Source organism: Saccoglossus kowalevskii, chromosome 2 (genome assembly GCF_978046115.1).
Source record: "Saccoglossus kowalevskii chromosome 2, keSacKowa6.1, whole genome shotgun sequence".
In the NCBI taxonomy this organism is placed as follows: Eukaryota; Metazoa; Hemichordata; class Enteropneusta; family Harrimaniidae; genus Saccoglossus; species Saccoglossus kowalevskii.
Genome location: NC_140642.1, coordinates 18,031,215 through 18,049,462, shown reverse-complemented (window position 1 = coordinate 18,049,462; position 18,248 = coordinate 18,031,215). Strand labels below are relative to the sequence as shown.

The 18,248-nt window shown below is 37.9% G+C and overlaps 1 protein-coding gene across 1 annotated transcript in view; it reads right to left on the bottom strand.

Moving 5' to 3' along the window:
* Positions 1-1,008: 1,008 nt before the first annotated feature.
* LOC100369119 (small ribosomal subunit protein uS5m-like) overlaps positions 1,009-18,248 on the bottom strand; it is a 25,136-nt gene continuing 7,896 nt past the window's right edge. Inside the window, exons 4-9 of the mRNA XM_002731405.4 lie at positions 11,607-11,834; positions 10,422-10,547; positions 4,828-4,932; positions 3,004-3,066; positions 2,435-2,571; positions 1,009-2,254 (exon numbers count right to left, since the gene is read on the bottom strand). Of these exons, the coding sequence (XP_002731451.1) occupies positions 2,030-2,254; positions 2,435-2,571; positions 3,004-3,066; positions 4,828-4,932; positions 10,422-10,547; positions 11,607-11,834 (884 nt within the window). The 3' untranslated portion in view covers positions 1,009-2,029. The remainder of the gene's footprint in view (positions 2,255-2,434; positions 2,572-3,003; positions 3,067-4,827; positions 4,933-10,421; positions 10,548-11,606; positions 11,835-18,248) is intronic.

Genomic DNA, 18,248 nt, shown 5'->3' with positions numbered 1-18,248 from the left:
GTCTCGCGCATCGTTGCAGATAGAGAAATGCAACTAATGTCATAACAAAGACATTAAACAAAAAATGTGACTAACATAAGAGATGGCCATATATGACCATGTGGCCTCATTAATATGCATAATCATATGCCTCATTATATATTCAGAGGAACTTCTTGCTCACCAAACTAAGTAAATACATAGAACCAACTGCATTTTGACCTCATGGTACTGATCATCTAAACAAACCTACCGGTAGTAGCAATCACATGACCTAATAATTATAAAACAGATGCCTGAAAGCTTGAGCCCCGCTTGTGGCTTTAATTTAATTTATTTTATCTTTACTATTTGTTTTTATTATTTGTTTATGTTTTTTATCACATACTTGTTATTTTCATAACTATTACCATAAATCAACAAATAAATAATAAATCGAAATGAAATAAAATTGAGAGAAATAAACATAAAAAAATGTTATTACCAGTATATTCAGATTGGGTTGAAATGCATCTTTTAACAATGTTTTTTTTTAATGAGCTAATAAATGATGACATTTAAGACGTGTCATGTTATATTTAGAAATCTGGATATAGCAACTTAACAAATATGTAGTTGTCTTTTTGATGATCCATAAAATGACCTTGATTTTTGTCTAAAAAACAACTTTTTGGGTCAAAAAATAAATGGTCTTGAAAACTCTTAATCTGATATTAGGATAAGTATTTGCCATTGCTCAGATACCGTCAACAAATTAAACATTCTTATCTTTTACCCAAATCACCCAATTTTTACTACATGTATAACCCTACCCTACCCTACGAGTGCCGTATATTTCCTACCAACACTTTGACGCAACATTTTTCGATTTCCAATTCGCTAAAAACTTTGGAACAAATCTGAAAAACATTATGGGTTTAATTTTTGTGAATGGTGACAAGGTTGACTCTGGCACTTGAGAGTTAATTCCCATTTCTCTATTTTTGCCAACCAGAATCCAAAAAGGTGATAACAAATGATCAACACAGGTTCTGCTGCAATAACGTTGCCCATAATTTGTTTTATTAACATAAACATATACATGTATATTTAATAATGACAGCAGCAAAGTGTTGTTATTTTATCTTCAAAAAATGATCGGTTCTTACAAACCAGTCACTGAGCACATGCACACCCATGCAGAACGTATGCTATGAACATGCTACATGTATATATAGGAATACTTTTCACAGTCTTTACATTTTATGTAAATCACGTGTATTTATTTGACGTCCTAAAAATTAACAATTTTCACTAAATTCAAGTTGAAATTTTTACAGCATTATAACATTGACATTTTCCTAAAAGATGAATCTCATCCTTTAAGTAGTGCTGCCTTTATGGGTTTCAGCAGTGTTCCAGCTGTAAAAGTTATAGATCATCATCATGCATTTGCCAACAGCGCCACCAACAGTCAAATTTAAATCAAGTAATACCGGTAGGATTTAGATCATGTTATATACATCCAAATCCCCTTGGTAAAATTATAGGCAGAAATTTTCATATGCATACACAGCAATATTACAAAGTCATTTATATAACTGCTAGCTTCATTATAACAGATATAAACTGATATATCATTAGTGACTCGTATTATGATACTGAATTATAGACGCATGATTCATAAGTCATACAAATATTACATTTTCATATTTTATTTATTCATTTGTTGTTCTGTAGTAAAAATATAACGCTACAAATACTAGTACATACAAGGATGCTCTTCTGGGGTCATCAATGATTGGTTTCCAAACAAGATAATATATACCATACACGTGATAGGCATTTATATACCAGTAACAAAATCAAAGTACAAGTATCTTAGTGCAATGAACTGGGGAATATTTAATGCATTGAATATATAATTGGACCATGGTACTGTTATTGATCATAGGAATTCATTTTATGTGTTTGTTGTATCTTTAACATAAAATAATTCAAGACTGCGATGTAAAATCAACTGTTTACATGTATGCGGTTCTGCACTCGTTTGACTCAACACAACATCTGTCTATATAATCATAGTTCCATCTCTTTCAAATCCTGCTGATCTTTTGCTTTTTGGTTTTATCTCCTTCCATTCCAAAGGCATTTCTTTGTCCCAGTCCCTAATTTCAATGTCATCACGAACATCGCCTCCCTGCGGTGATGCCACAACACACGGAAAGTTATCGCATTCCTCACGGAATTCCACAAGATGAAGTCTATGTCTGTCGGCAATTTGTTGATGTGTTTCCTAAAAAAATACAAATATTGTTTAAAATTTTGGCATATAATACATTGAACATTTGGCATATAATACATTGAAACTTGTATACCTGGGACTACTATATTGCATAGTGATTCCCAGTAAGCACCTCATCATGGTCTCCCCCATTCTGAAATGGTACAACCAATCAGAATTGCAGGAACTCACCTGACTTGCTAACCCTTGAAAGACAGCATGACAGATGTTGAGGGGGTTTTTTGAACCGTACACTCTAGCATATAAATCAGTGATACCGGCCAGTTTACAGATTTCCTTGATGATTCGATGGCAGCGTAAACCATACCCTGACAAGACAAAACAAAAATTTTACGGTTCACGAAAAATATATTTATGTACTCAACCTAGCAAGAAAATCTGACGACAGAAGTTTTTGCCCAATTTTGACAAGCAGGTGGTACGAAAAAAAAACAAAAAAACATATAATGATTAACTTATACTGTAAAATACTTTACTATTGCTTGGAATTAATTTTTACTATTTTTCGCTGAAGGAATGATTCAGTAAAAATAAAATTCAGCAAAGATACTGTTGTTCCTATATTTTACATTCAACTTGTCAAAAATCAGTGAAAATAAATTCCATACAAAACACCCAAAAAGTCTATTCAGCGAAAATTAATTACAGCTAAAATAAAGTATTTTACAGTATTTGAATATATTTTAGATAGATCAAAGACTGTTACCATGGCAACCTGTTTTACACAACTTAAGATTTACCTTTGTTTTGTTTCTTCATTCTTATTCTTGTAGCTTTGAATCTTGTTTCTACATCATGGTACACTGAAAAAATAAAATAATATATTTACCTTTATAAACCAGCGGGACACAAACACACAAATCTGGAAGACTACTGTAAAATCTGTATTAGAAACCATGGCTTCTATTAAAATGGTACAATGCAATAGAGGGGATGCAGCTTCTATTAGAGCACCCACACATATGAGAAATGATGAATTTTTGGTTTTCAAATATTCAAAAATGAATGGGTGTGACTTCTATTAGGGATATGGCTTCTAATAGAGATTTTACAGTAATCAGTATTGCAGAGGGTAATATGAGAAATCCATTCAACAATTTGCATCTCCTTTCAAAGATGATGACGAGGCTTTATAAATGTGCATTGAGGACAGAAACAACAAACACCACCTCATCCTCATCCAATAAGATTTCAGTTTTTTCAAACCAAGAAGTTGAACGACCTTGCTAAAATAGATCAGTAGTATTTGCTTTGTAATACCAAAGTTTGCTTGTAATTTTATGTTTTTCTGATATGCAGTTTTAATTTAATCTCAAAAAGCTATGCAAACAATGTCACCAATTGTGTAATACAAATGTACCATCAATTTACATTAGACTGGACTTCACTGCTTCAATACATACAATCAAGTTTTAAATCAAATATCAATGTAATTAGCCCCTTTAAACATGTCAATCAGTATGCAAATTAAAAGTAAGCAATTAGAGTGTAATCAATCAATCATAGCTTTGGCTGAATGAAATGCTACTTATAAGGGACTAAGTACAATCAGCACTGATTGATGAAGTGATTATGCCAAGACAGCCTTCAGTACAGGATTTATCTCGAAGTTGATTAAAAATAAAAGCAAAATATAAAGATAAGACAATTTACAGGGACAATAGAATGCTCATGTAATCATTGATTTACTGTATATTACTTTTTTTTTATTATTATTATTTCATCTATATTTTTTTCAATATTACGGTATTACCTACATATATCAACAGCTTTTTTTTTAAACAATTGTCGTGCTTTAGATAGTAATTTTTGTAAAATCTGTATGTTTTATATATGTGTTTTAGCAGTTAGTGTAACCATTTTAATTCCTTCTGAGGAATTTTAAGTGTTTCAATAAACTTAAACTATTGATGTAAAAAGATGTAATCAGTACAACGGAAATTTGGGCAGCTTGTTGTTGTGACAGTTTGTTGTTTATGAAGATAAGATGTCTTTCAATCACACATTTAAGGTACTTTCAAAATGAACAATAATAAAATCTGACCATGAAAATATAAAGTTGCATTTGCAAGTCATGTGAAAACTGAATTCATGCACACTGAGGCTGGAGATGAAGCTTTGCAATTCCCAAAGAACTCAAGATTAACAATATAGCACGTCATAATAACCAGATATTGCTTTCTATCAAAGTATTAAAGGAATTGTTATGATCTTTATGCTAAGTGCATTATATTTCTTGCCACATACATGTAGTTCACTTTTTCCTCACTCGTCACTGGCAAGAAACACTGTATTATTCAATTGGAAATCTACAAGGTTCTGAAAAAAGGTTTTCCCCCCACATGGTGCTGCAACCACAACAATGTACACTGTATATATCATTGTGTAATTCAATATATACACACATCTGTTGGTTGAAAGTTTTGTTGCCAGTCCTTATACAGCGATGTAACTGAAAGAGAGTTTTTAATCCATAAAAAATCATTTGACACAACAATAATGTGAACACATTTGTTACTCTCCAGTGGGCTGAGCTAATTTCCATTTTATATGGTCTCACTCACGTGTATGGTTTTCATATCTTTCACAGTAATACAAACAATGGGCAGCGCTATTCTTTGCTTTCCTCAGAGCTGACATAATATCTTCAGACTTTCCAACTGCATACCCTACAGTGAAATAAACAATATCTAAATACACTTCATGCACAAGAATTTTGCAATAAACCAGCTGTTAACCCTTACTGTTCTGGTATACCTTTCGCATACCAAAGGTACACTATAAGTATACCAAATTGATTTTGGTATACTTCAGGTATACCAAAATACTATTTATTTGAAAATTTGCTTCTGGATAAATATACTTAAAATGTACCTTCCAATACTGAAATTGAAGTGGTACACTTTAGGTATACCTTTGAGCACAGCTATCATGCAAAGTTTAAAATTGGTATATTTCAGGTATACCATATATGTACCTATTTCCAACTTTGCATGTGGACAGTCGATTGGAGTATCCCTTTTCCGGTCAAGTCGGTGAAAAACCGCCGTCAATATGGGTATGCTAGAATTTCCCACTCCAGCTAGCTAACTGGTTAAGTCGTTGAAAAACGGCCTGCTATTTAGTTTGCTCAGACGGTCAAGCGTTTATAATACGTTGTACGGAACCTGATATTTTACACTTGCGAAATTATGGAGGGAGAGAATTTGTTTTCGATTACGCCAAGTCAAATAAATTAACCGAGTAATAAAGAATGTAATTCTATACACTTGTCTGCTCATTTCACTATTTTACCGTCACAACGCGACGTTTGCGACGATGTAAAAAAAACGCCTTGACCACATTGCAAACTGCAGCATTACAACCGTATCTGAACGACACGATTCACGATTATAACGGTAGTAACGTATTTTGACCAGCTTGGCAAATAGTCCCGGCACTTAGAATGAATAGCATGACGAATTCCAACGGCTGAGCTTGGAATGTCGGCAATCACCAACGTAAAATGACCGGGACAGCTGGTGGGAAATATTCAAGTCCACGTGATTTCACCGTCTGAGCTAGCATATGCAATTTTATGTGTATGCAAATTGTAACCAATCCGTGTTCAAAAAAATAACATATTTATTTACATAACAATAAATATTCAAATTGTGGGGAGATGCAGTCTTGTGGACATCTGGTCGTTCAGTATAAATATGGCCGAAGAAAGTGAGATAAAGCCCAGACTCGCTGTGTGCCTCCTTTCCGACACATACGTTAATATGCCGTCCTATACAGATAGAAAGTGTTTTATGAAGGCAAGAAGGAAACTGAAGAAAACGCGTCAATCGTGCAGTGGCACGGGGAGTGATAAGTTTGACATTGACACGACAGATTTTTCACCAGCAAAGCGTGGAAAAAGAAAGAAATCCAAAGCAAAGGAAACATTTGACGTCGGTGAGTTACCAGCCGAACGTACCACGGACACCAGTGATAATAGTCCACTCAAGAAAAGGCGTAAAAAGAAAAAGAACAAACGCAAGTCGGAGACTGTCTCCTCTGTCAATGAACAGGTGATTACAGAAGAAAGCCGTTTGAAGGACTGCGGGGCAAACTAGGGGGCAAACCAGGAGGCAAGCGTAAATCGAAGACAAACCGTAAAGTGGTTGAATCGCCAGCTGCCGACGAAGCAGATGCCGAAGAAACGGGAGTTAATCACGCTGAAATACAACGTGCCGTCGAAGATGTGATACAATTTTTGCAAGACAATGTTTGCGATTCGAAACCGTCGACATCCGCCACAACTGCCAACGCAGAAAAGCAGGGGCCTGAACATATCGACCCAGCGAGTACGCAACAAAACGTCGATGTCACCACAGAAATGGTACAAGAAAATGTATGCGATACAGAACAATCAACACTTGCGAGTTTCCCCGAAAAACAAACTATTAAAAAACGTGTTGTGTATGCACACGCATCGCCAATGGACACGCGTGATGAAGAACTTGTATTGGACGAAAAAACGGGTGAGCTACGACACAAAATACCAGATGACTTCATAGTTGCAACCGACGACGATACAGATTCAGAAATCGATGAAGATCGTGCTGAGAATGACGATTTTTTAGAGCAACGTTACCCACCTGTACTCGATAGCGACATTGAAATTGAATCCGACACAGAAATTGGTGCTACATTCGATTATGTTGCCTCCGGCACTGGTGAATGGAGAATGGCCACGGAGGAAGACGGCGATATATTTACTATTCCAGTTTTTGAACCCGAACCTGGACCAACTTTCGAACTGCCTTCATATGCTCGTGAGGTGGAATATTTCTACAAATTTATCCCACCAGAACTGATAGAACTGGCTTCCATCGAGACTAATAAATACGCCAAATATCATCAAAAATGCACTGCAAAAAAATTAAATGCCCGCTGGCGTAATACAAATTTCAGTGAAATGCAAGCATTCTTTGGTGTGATGATATGTATGGGTGTTGATCACAAATCAGCAATCGACGATTATTGGTCGAGTGACCCCTTTCTGCAGAATATGGGAATTGCGTCAGTAATGACTCGGGCCAGATTTCAAATGCTAATGCGTTATTTTCATTTAGCTGATCCAGTAAATGACCCACGGCAGGATCCTGACATTGAACGTCGTCGTCAACGATCAGAGGCCGACCCGTTGTATAAAATCAACCCGTGGCTGAAACCCGTACTCGAAAATTGTCGGCGATACTACCAGATGGGACAGGAAATTTCGATTGATGAGGGTATGATTAGATTCAAGGGACGGTCCAAGTTTAAGCAGAGATTGCCCCACAAACCCGACCGTGATGGCTTCAAAATATGGCAGGTGTGCGATTCGACAACGTCTTACATTGCAAACTTTGAACCATATTTGGGGGTGAAATATAAAACTACAATTGAGGGTAGAAAGAAAGAAACTGGGACAATCAAGAAGACAACACACCGGTTGCTACAGCCCTTCACAGAAAAAAACCATATTCTTTTCTGTGATTCGCTTTTTACGTCAGTTAACACAGCCCTTGAATTACAAGACAAGAAAGTGTACATGGTCGGTAGTTTTAGCAGACGAAATCGGAAAACCATGCCGCCGCAATTAATTCCTGAAGGGAAAAGCAAGAAGCTGAAATTGAAAATTGGTGAAATGAAAGCAGCAACTAGACCGGACGACACTATCAATATTACTGCATACCAGGATGACAGCGCGCAAATATTGATTTTAAATACAGTCTATCCCCCACTGGCTACGTCGGCAGAAGCAGTAGATGACGAGAGACACGTGCCTGTATCGTTACAATGTTACAGACATCACATGGGTGGCATGGATCGTTCTAACCAAAGGCGAAAATACTATCACACGGGCAGAAAAAACAATCGTTGGTGGATCTACATGGCCTGTTACCTCATAGATGTTGCATTGGTCAATGCTTATGAATGTTTCAAGGCATTGAATCGCACGACTAAAGTAACGCACAAATTCTTCAATATCCGCACAGGTAAACAACTGATTGGTGGACACTCGAGTAGAATTCAAAAATCCATAAGAGAAGTTGGCTCTTTTCCAAGTAACACGTCATTTATTCGTAGTGAAAACATGGATTCGCACGAAATATGCAGACTATCCGGGCGTCAAAAATCGTGTAAGCAGTGCAGCAAGGACGGGAGAAAAACAGCGAGTGGCCGATTATCAGAAACATCGAAAGGATGCCCAATTTGTAAAGTTCACCTTCACGTGGGCGAATGTTTCGCTGCTTTTCATCACAACATGGCACTGAGGGGGAAACGCACCGTGGGAATACAAACACGAAGTACGGAAGAGCAGCCCTCGACATCAGGCAGACTCATGGGAGCAGCCCGCCGGGGTGGACGACTAAGAAAGGCGTACAACAAATAAATTTGGGACTTATTACAGCGTCACGAACTGTACAATAGTTTGAGTTGGTGAAAATACGTTATCGTTAATTTAGTTTCATGCTCAGTCGGTATTTATACGTTTTAATGTCAGGATAGTTCATCGGGTCTAGTCGGTGGAAATACGTTTCTGCGTGAGTATATATACACGCCAAGTCCCTGCAGTTACGTTCTCGCTAGTTCGTTTTATTTCAAGTCGTTAAATATACGTTGAAATATTTAGTTGGTTAATGTGGTCATGTCGGTGAATATACGTTGCCGTGTGAAGGTAACCCCGATCAAGTCGTCGCAGTTACGTTCTCGTTCGTTTCAGTCTCAGTTTGAGTCGTTAAATATACGTTGTAAGTGTGGACTTACTCATACGGTCAAGTCGGTTAATATACGTTAGAGCTTGAATATAACATCAGTTAAGTCACGGAAAGTACGTTGTAATATGTTACACATGTAGTTCAAGTCGTTGAATATACGTTGCAATTTGAAATGTACGCTAACGGGTCGAGTACGTCAAACACGTTTTCCCCCGTACATGTCCCAAATATCCCCATACTCACGCGTTTTTTTTCTTTTTACTTCGAACTTGCATTCATGTAGTGACCTTGTACTTGCTTGTAATGTGTTTTCAATTAAGCAATATTTATTTCAATGTTTAACACGTGTTTATTGAGACTGTACAAAGGGCAAAACATCGTTACTTAACGACAGTAAAAAATGTGTATTGAAATAAAACGGTGATTTTTTTTATACGAGAAATTGTTGTCCATGGTGGTAATGAAGTGTGTATGCAAACAGATTGCAAAAAATGTGAAAACTGTGGTCGATACAGTCTGTTAACTATGGCCTATTTTTGCAAAAATGTCTGGCAGGATATCATGCACAGATGCTGGCTACTGGAGTGCATTGAATCATGACCGTTTTTCAACGACTTAACCTGATAGCGTGAAACTCCCCTGACCGGAAAAGGGTTAAACCTGTTGAGTTCTTTTGTTTGTTTGTTTTGTGAGGTTTATCAAAGGTATACTCTTCGAAATAAATGTACCTAGGATATACTTTCCAGAAATAAATAGGTGTACCTAAGGTATACTTCTTCCAAAGAGGTATACCCAAAGTATACCCATCAATGTGCCCAATTCTGGACTACTTAAGGTATACCAGTTGTTTCATTTCTGGTACACATTAGGTATACCTAACTTACGCATGCAGAGCGTACCTTGGGTATACTTTCAGTATACTTGATTTTGGTAAGGGAATATTAACAAATGTTGGATTTACTCTAATAATTCATTCCAACTATTCCTAAAATTGTATGAGTGTGAAAGGAATAATGGGCTTCATAACTACATCTCCCAACATGGCCACATGAGAGCGATCTGTTTTAGCAAATATTTTAATTCAACAAATTTGATTTTAACAGTTACACCTGTAGGACCTAACCACCTTTCTGTGTTACTTAAGTGTTGATCGATAATATTTGTTATAAAACTTTACAGAATTTCATGCTCCAACTATAAGCACTACGGTAGAAAATTGAAATACCACGTAATGTTATAATGTTGAAATGCCACAACTGATGTGCAGCATTGCATTCAAATTTTGGGCAAGTATTGTCTACATATTGTCACAAAACCGAGCACTAAAAGGATGCGATGATGACAGTAAGACAACACATACATCATGTACACTGATCGCAGCATGTGCTTCCAACGAAATTAATTCTTATTTCACAGAGACTCACCGAAAGCACCGTTTGCATTTCCTACAACTGCGACAGCGAATGTACTTCGTTTTCGTCCCACAGTAGCAGTCATATTAAAGACACGCTTGACTTGTATCACGCGGGAATCAAAATCTTCAAAATCACCTGTGAGGAGTAAAAGACGTACAGCTCAAAGGAATTGGGAAACATTTTGTGTTAAATGTGTTACGCATATACCAACCTATTGAAAAAGAACTAGAAAACGGTGTCTGGTTTAAAGAGGTTTTGGTTTTACAGAAATTTGAAATTTGAATGAGTAAATGGTAGTTCAATGTCATGAACTCTGAAAAGAAGAGACTCTTTAACTGACATTCAGGTTCTGAAAACATGTTACATGTACGTTAACAAGTTCAATGACAAGTGAGGAATCGAATAATCTTCCAGATCGGGACTGTTTGATGTCAACCGTTCAATATCAGCAGTACAATGTGTTGTGTACAGAGTTGGCCAGTGATAAAAACTAAACATATACTGTGAGCTAATGAAAGCAAAGCTGTTGAGTTGATAATGTGACACATAGATAAACCTGGTCAGGTGACAAACATGGAGCTGGTCATATGACACAAAGATGGAGCTGGTCATATGACACAAAGATGAAGCTGGTCATATGACACAAAGATGAAGCTGGTCATATGACACAAAGATGAAGCTGGTCATATGACACAAAGATGAAGCTGGTCATATGACACAAAGATGAAGCTGGTCATATGACACAAAGATGAAGCTGGTCATGTGACACAAAGATGAAGCTGGTCATATGACACAAAGATGAAGCTGGTCATATGACACAAAGATGGAGCTGGTCATGTGACAAACATGGAGCTGGTCATGTGACACAAAGATGGAGCTGGTCATATGACACAAAGATGGAGCTGGTCATGTGACAAACATGGAGCTGGTCATGTGACACAAAGATGGAGCTGGTCATATGACACAAAGATGGAGCTGGTCATATGACACAAAGATGGAGCTGGTCATGTGACAAACATGGAGCTGGTCATGTGACAAACATGGAGCTGGTCATGTGACAAAATGATGGAGCTGGTCATGTAATACAGCTGGATTGATGGGAAATGAGGGCGCTGGTCAAGACGTGACAAAGATAGAGATTGTCAAGTGACATAGATGAAGCTGATCATGTGACAGACAGATCATAGTACTTACATCCTGGTACTGGGTCAGGTGGTCCAACAGAACGTCCTCCCCAACTAACAGATGTCCAACCACGTTCATGCAGTCCACTGGAACGTTTCTTCTTTTTGTCCCAACTTTCTCGAAGCCTAAGAAGTTCAGCTTCTTTGTTTGGGTCTGCAGCTTTGCGTCGTATAGTTGCTGGGGCATTATCCTTCACCACGGGGGCGTTTAGTCCGGGCCATTCCATGCTTATCTTACCTTAAAAAAGAAAAATTCAGTTCATTTTAAATCTAGGATTTGACACAACTAATACTGTCGATTGCTGCTGCATAATTTCTAACTCAGGATTGATGTATTGAGATGAGCCATCCACTATTCAATGATATAATGAGCCAAGCGCAGCATCCCCTTGTCAGGTGAAAAAGATGCCAAATAACCCCACTGGATGTGAAAGTATTTAAGACAAAACAAATCAAACTAGAGATTTCAGCAAATAGGCTTTTTGAAAACAGTATAACATTATTTTTGTAATGTTTTTTCATCCAAGTTTCCTTTGAATACATGTATTATACCTATTGATTGCAAACTATCAAGAAATACCAGGTATGTAATGGTTCATTTGCACTTCTATCAGCGTTTTGACCCATGCTGCGATTTGTGCTTCCATTTTATCTGCAATCAGGACTTGACAGCAATCTGGTCTTGGCCACTGACAATCTATAATTTTAAATCAGGGCTCTGATAAGCACTTTAATTATCAGCACTCTGATAAGCACTTTGTTTATCAGGGCTCTGATCAGCACTTTGTTTATCAGGGCTCTGATCAGCACTTTGTTTATCAGCACTCTGATCAGCACTTTGTTTATCAGGGCTCTGATCAGCACTTTGTTTATCAGGGCTCTGATCAGCACTTTGTTTATCAGCACTCTGATCAGCACTTTGTTTATCAGGGCTCTGATCAGCACTTTGTTTATCAGGGCTCTGATCAGCACTTTGTTTATCAGGGCTCTGATCAGCACTATGTTTATCAGCACTCTGATCAGCACTTTGTTTATCAGGGCTCTGATCAGCACTTTGTTTATCAGTGCTCTGATCAGCACTTTGTTTATCAGGGCTCTGATCAGCACTTTGTTTATCAGGGCTCTGATCAGCACTTTGTTTATCAGCGCTCTGATCAGCACTTTGTTTATCAGCGCTCTGATCAGCACTTTGTTTATCAGCACTCTGATCAGCACTTTGTTTATCAGCACTCTGATCAGCACTTTGTTTATCAGGGCTCTGATCAGCACTTTGTTTATCAGCACTCTGATCAGCACTTTGTTTATCAGCACTCTGATCAGCACTTTGTTTATCAGCGCTCTGATCAGCACTTTGTTTATCAGCACTCTGATCAGCACTTTGTTTATCAGGGCTCTGATCAGCACTTTGTTTATCAGGGCTCTGATCAGCACTTTGTTTATCAGCGCTTCTATCAGCACTTTGTTTATCAGCGCTCTGATCAGCACTTTGTTTATCAGCACTCTGATCAGCACTTTGTTTATCAGGGCTCTGATCAGCACTTTGTTTATCAGCACTCTGATCAGCACTTTGTTTATCAGGGCTCTGATCAGCACTTTGTTTATCAGGGCTCTGATCAGCACTTTGTTTATCAGGGCTCTGATCAGCACTTTGTTTATCAGGGCTCTGATCAGCACTTTTTTATCAGTGCTCTGATCAGCACTTTGTTTATCAGGGCTCTGATCAGCACTTTGTTTATCAGCACTCTGATCAGCACTTTGTTTATCAGGGCTCTGATCAGCACTTTGTTTATCAGGGCTCTGATCAGCACTTTGTTTATCAGGGCTCTGATCAGCACTTTGTTTATCAGGGCTCTGATCAGCACTTTGTTTATCAGCGCTCTGATCAGCACTTTGTTTATCAGCACTCTGATCAGCACTTTGTTTATCAGTGCTCTAATCAGCACTTTGTTTATCAGGGCTCTGATCAGCACTTTGTTTATCAGGGCTCTGATCAGCACTTTGTTTATCAGGGCTCTGATCAGCACTTTGTTTATCAGGGCTCTGATCAGCACTTTGTTTATCAGCGCTCTGATCAGCACTTTGTTTATCAGCACTCTGATCAGCACTTTGTTTATCAGCGCTCTGATCAGCACTTTGTTTATCAGCGCTCTGATCAGCACTTTGTTTATCAGGGCTCTGATCAGCACTTTGTTTATCAGTGCTCTGATCAGCACTTTGTTTATCAGGGCTCTGATCAGCACTTTGTTTATCAGTGCTCTGATCAGCACTTTGTTTATCAGGGCTCTGATCAGCACTTTGTTTATCAATGCTCTGATCAGCACTTTGTTTATAAGGGCTCTGATTAGCACTTTATCAGTGCTCTGATCAGCACTTTGTTTATTAGCCTCTGATTAGCACTTTGTTTATCAGGGCTCTGATCAGCACTTTGTTTATCAGGGCTCTGATCAGCACTTTGTTTATCAGCGCTCTGATCAGCACTTTGTTTATCAGCGCTCTGATCAGCACTTTGTTTATCAGCACTCTGATCAGCACTTTGTTTATCAGCACTCTGATCAGCACTTTGTTTATCAGCACTCTGATCAGCACTTTGTTTATCAGGGCTCTGATCAGCACTTTGTTTATAAGGGCTCTGATTAGCACTTTATCAGTGCTCTGATCAGCACTTTGTTTATTAGCGCTCTGATTAGCACTTTGTTTATCAGGGCTCTGATCAGCACTTTGTTTATCAGGGCTCTGATCAGCACTTTGTTTATCAGTGCTCTGATCAGCACTTTGTTTATCAGCGCTCTGATCAGCACTTTGTTTATCAGGGCTCTGATCAGCACTTTGTTTATCAGCGCTCTGATCAGCACTTTGTTTATCAGCGCTCTGATCAGCACTTTGTTTATCAGCGCTCTGATCAGCACTTTGTTTATCAGGGCTCTGATCAGCACTTTGTTTATCAGCACTCTGATCAGCACTTTGTTTATCAGGGCTCTGATCAGCACTTTGTTTATCAGGGCTCTGATCAGCACTTTGTTTATCAGCGCTCTGATCAGCACTTTGTTTATCAGCGCTCTGATCAGCACTTTGTTTATCAGCGCTCTGATCAGCACTTTGTTTATCAGGGCTCTGATCAGCACTTTGTTTATCAGCACTCTGATCAGCACTTTGTTTATCAGGGCTCTGATCAGCACTTTGTTTATCAGCGCTCTGATCAGCACTTTGTTTATCAGCGCTCTGATCAGCACTTTGTTTATCAGCGCTCTGATCAGCACTTTGTTTATCAGGGCTCTGATCAGCACTTTGTTTATCAGCACTCTGATCAGCACTTTGTTTATCAGCACTCTGATCAGCACTTTGTTTATCAGGGCTCTGATCAGCACTTTGTTTATAAGGGCTCTGATTAGCACTTTATCAGTGCTCTGATCAGCACTTTGTTTATTAGCGCTCTGATTAGCACTTTGTTTATCAGGGCTCTGATCAGCACTTTGTTTATCAGGGCTCTGATCAGCACTTTGTTTATCAGTGCTCTGATCAGCACTTTGTTTATCAGCGCTCTGATCAGCACTTTGTTTATCAGCACTCTGATCAGCACTTTGTTTATCAGGGCTCTGATCAGCACTTTGTTTATCAGCGCTCTGATCAGCACTTTGTTTATCAGCGCTCTGATCAGCACTTTGTTTATCAGCGCTCTGATCAGCACTTTGTTTATCAGGGCTCTGATCAGCACTTTGTTTATAAGGGCTCTGATCAGCACTTTGTTTATCAGGGCTCTGATCAGCACTTTGTTTATCAGGGCTCTGATTAGCACTTTGTTTATCAGCGCTCTGATCAGCACTTTGTTTATCAGCGCTCTGATCAGCACTTTGTTTATCAGCGCTCTGATCAGCACTTTGTTTATCAGCACTCTGATCAGCACTTTGTTTATCAGGGCTCTGATCAGCACTTTGTTTATCAGCGCTCTGATCAGCACTTTGTTTATCAGCGCTCTGATCAGCACTTTGTTTATCAGCGCTCTGATCAGCACTTTGTTTATCAGGGCTCTAATCAGCACTTTGTTTATCAGGGCTCTGATCAGCACTTTGTTTATCAGTGCTCAGATCAGCACTTTGTTTATCAGGGCTCTGATCAGCCCTATGTTTATCAGGGCTCTGATCAGCACTTTGTTTATCAGGGCTATGATCAGCACTCTGATCAGCACTTTGTTTATCAGCGCTATGATCAGCACTTTCTGTTTAGCACCACTCTGATCAACACTTCAATTACTAGTAAAATCTGAGCTCCTATCTGATCAGCACTTTGTTTATCAGTGCTATGATCATCACTTTCTGTTTAGCACCACTCTGATCAACACTTCAATTACTATCTGTCCCTCATTTTTAAATCTGTTCTCAGAGAGCTTCAATTAAAATAAGGCCTTTGCGAGTGATAAAAAAACTAGATGTTTGCAATAGTTGAATTTTTATCATTTGTATTATTAATTAAAGTGTGCATATCACAACTTTCATAGCATATTTTACCAAGGATATCTTTGTGCGGGAACAAGGCGACTGACCCAAAAAGAGTTTTTATCAATTCAGTGTCATTTGCTTCAGTGACATGAAAAATATGCATACGCCTCAACATTTCCAAATGTCAATTTAATTTCCAGCAAAATTCCAGTGTTATATTTTAAATGTTTTTATGGGTTTTCTAAATTTGTTTTTGATAATTTTAAACCAGATCAACATAATCTGTTATTGGTTACAAGTCTTAACCAAAATTTATGTTATGAAATAATTATGTGAGTTTTTATATTGTGAATGGTGACAAATATTGACTTGGGCACTCAAAAGGGTTAACAAAGAAACCTACTACATTTTAAATTTCCCCATTAGTCAAAAATAGACAGGTATATGCACTCTTTCCACAAAAAGATATATGTGTATTGAAAGTTCAAAGGATTGTGTGCACTATTCATTGTTCATTTACACTGAACACTTGCAGACGCTGATAAACTCAATACCACACACTTACTCATACTGAATTTGTTGACACCATCTTCTTTCTGTAAATTGTATTCTTTGTGTAATACACTAAAAATGATACATTACAAACATTGTTTGCAATTTAGCATTAACAAAGTTACAAAGTTAATCATTCAACTTGCTGGCTTTTTATAGGTATTTTGAATGACACAAAACTAAATCACCAAGCAGGGAAACACAACATCAATACATGCACTCAGAAACACAATGCAGTTTAATTATTTATTTACTGATCCAGTAAAACTATTATTTTGTCTTTCTTGATGTCTAGGCTACCTGGCCACATAAACTGCTGTACATTGTTACATTCTTGCAACTAACCATGGAAACAAATTCCCATAAACCACAAATATGCAGACATTTGAACTATGACCGAAACTGAAATGTACACAGCTGTCAATCAAACTTTAATAGTACAAAGGCAACGGTCAGTGAATGAACAAACCTCTGCGGCTTTGTGTAAAACTGAGTGTTAAATCATCAAAACTACCGTACATACAACAAGTCCCAATTGGTTTAATAGTAAAACATAGTTAAACTCTGGTGACCTTCCCCTTTGTTACATATGCATTGTCACAATTAAATATGAATACAAGCAAGATTTAAGATTGAAACAGCAGTGGGAAAGCAGTCTACATAATCTCGTTGATTAATGTTATTATTTTATAAAAACATTTGTCTATAATTATAATTTACGTGCCAACATTTTCTGTTGGCTTAAGGGAACTGATCATTACCACCAAGCCGATTTCCTGTGAGTCTCCTGCGGCATGCGTTTCTTTACCGTACCGGCCGCTGCTTTACCGTACCGGCCGGTTCTTCACCGTTCAGGCCGGTTCTTTACCGTACCCGAAGGTCATTAGCCGTACCGGCAAGGCCGTTACCGTACTGGCAGAAGGCAATTCACACTTCTGACAAGTTAATTTATGCATTGATTTTCCGGTTTACCGGTAAAATGCCGACCTGTTTAAATTTCAGTTTTATGCACAGGATCGCCAGAGAAAACAAAACTGTAGAATTAATTTGAGTAGAATTTGTTTAGTTTGTAGTTATAGTCTGTTTATAAATCATTTTGTTCATGTTTGCTATGCGGTAGCTTTCGAGGTCAAATACACCACCAGGGCAATTTGTTGCGTCTTTTTATTTGTCAGAGATTAAACTTTACCATTATTATTGCATAATATTTACATTCAAGTTGCGCGTGATAATGCTACACATGATTTTTGTGAGACCATGGAGCTCCCAGTACGTCCATGTGAGCTGTTGGATATGACTACAGACGGAACTGCGTCTTTATTTTATACAATATTTTTATTTTTTTTAAATTGGGATCAGTGCTCCCAAATCAACTGAGCCGACAAAGTGGATTACAAAAATAACAGTTCCATGAAAGTGGCTATATTTGTGTATGATGAATCCTGAGTCGGTAGTTTTGGCATGTAACCTAATGGTTTTGGTTATTGTTACAAATGCACAGTGCAGACGTAATTTTGTTTTCATTTTTTCACTTTATCTGGCGCCAGTGCACGTGTGCTTGGATGTTTTTTTATTCAGTGATTGGGCTAAATATTTGACGACGTTGCCAACGTATTCAACATACGAAAATAGCATGTGTGTGCGTTTGCGTGAATGATAGATGCAGA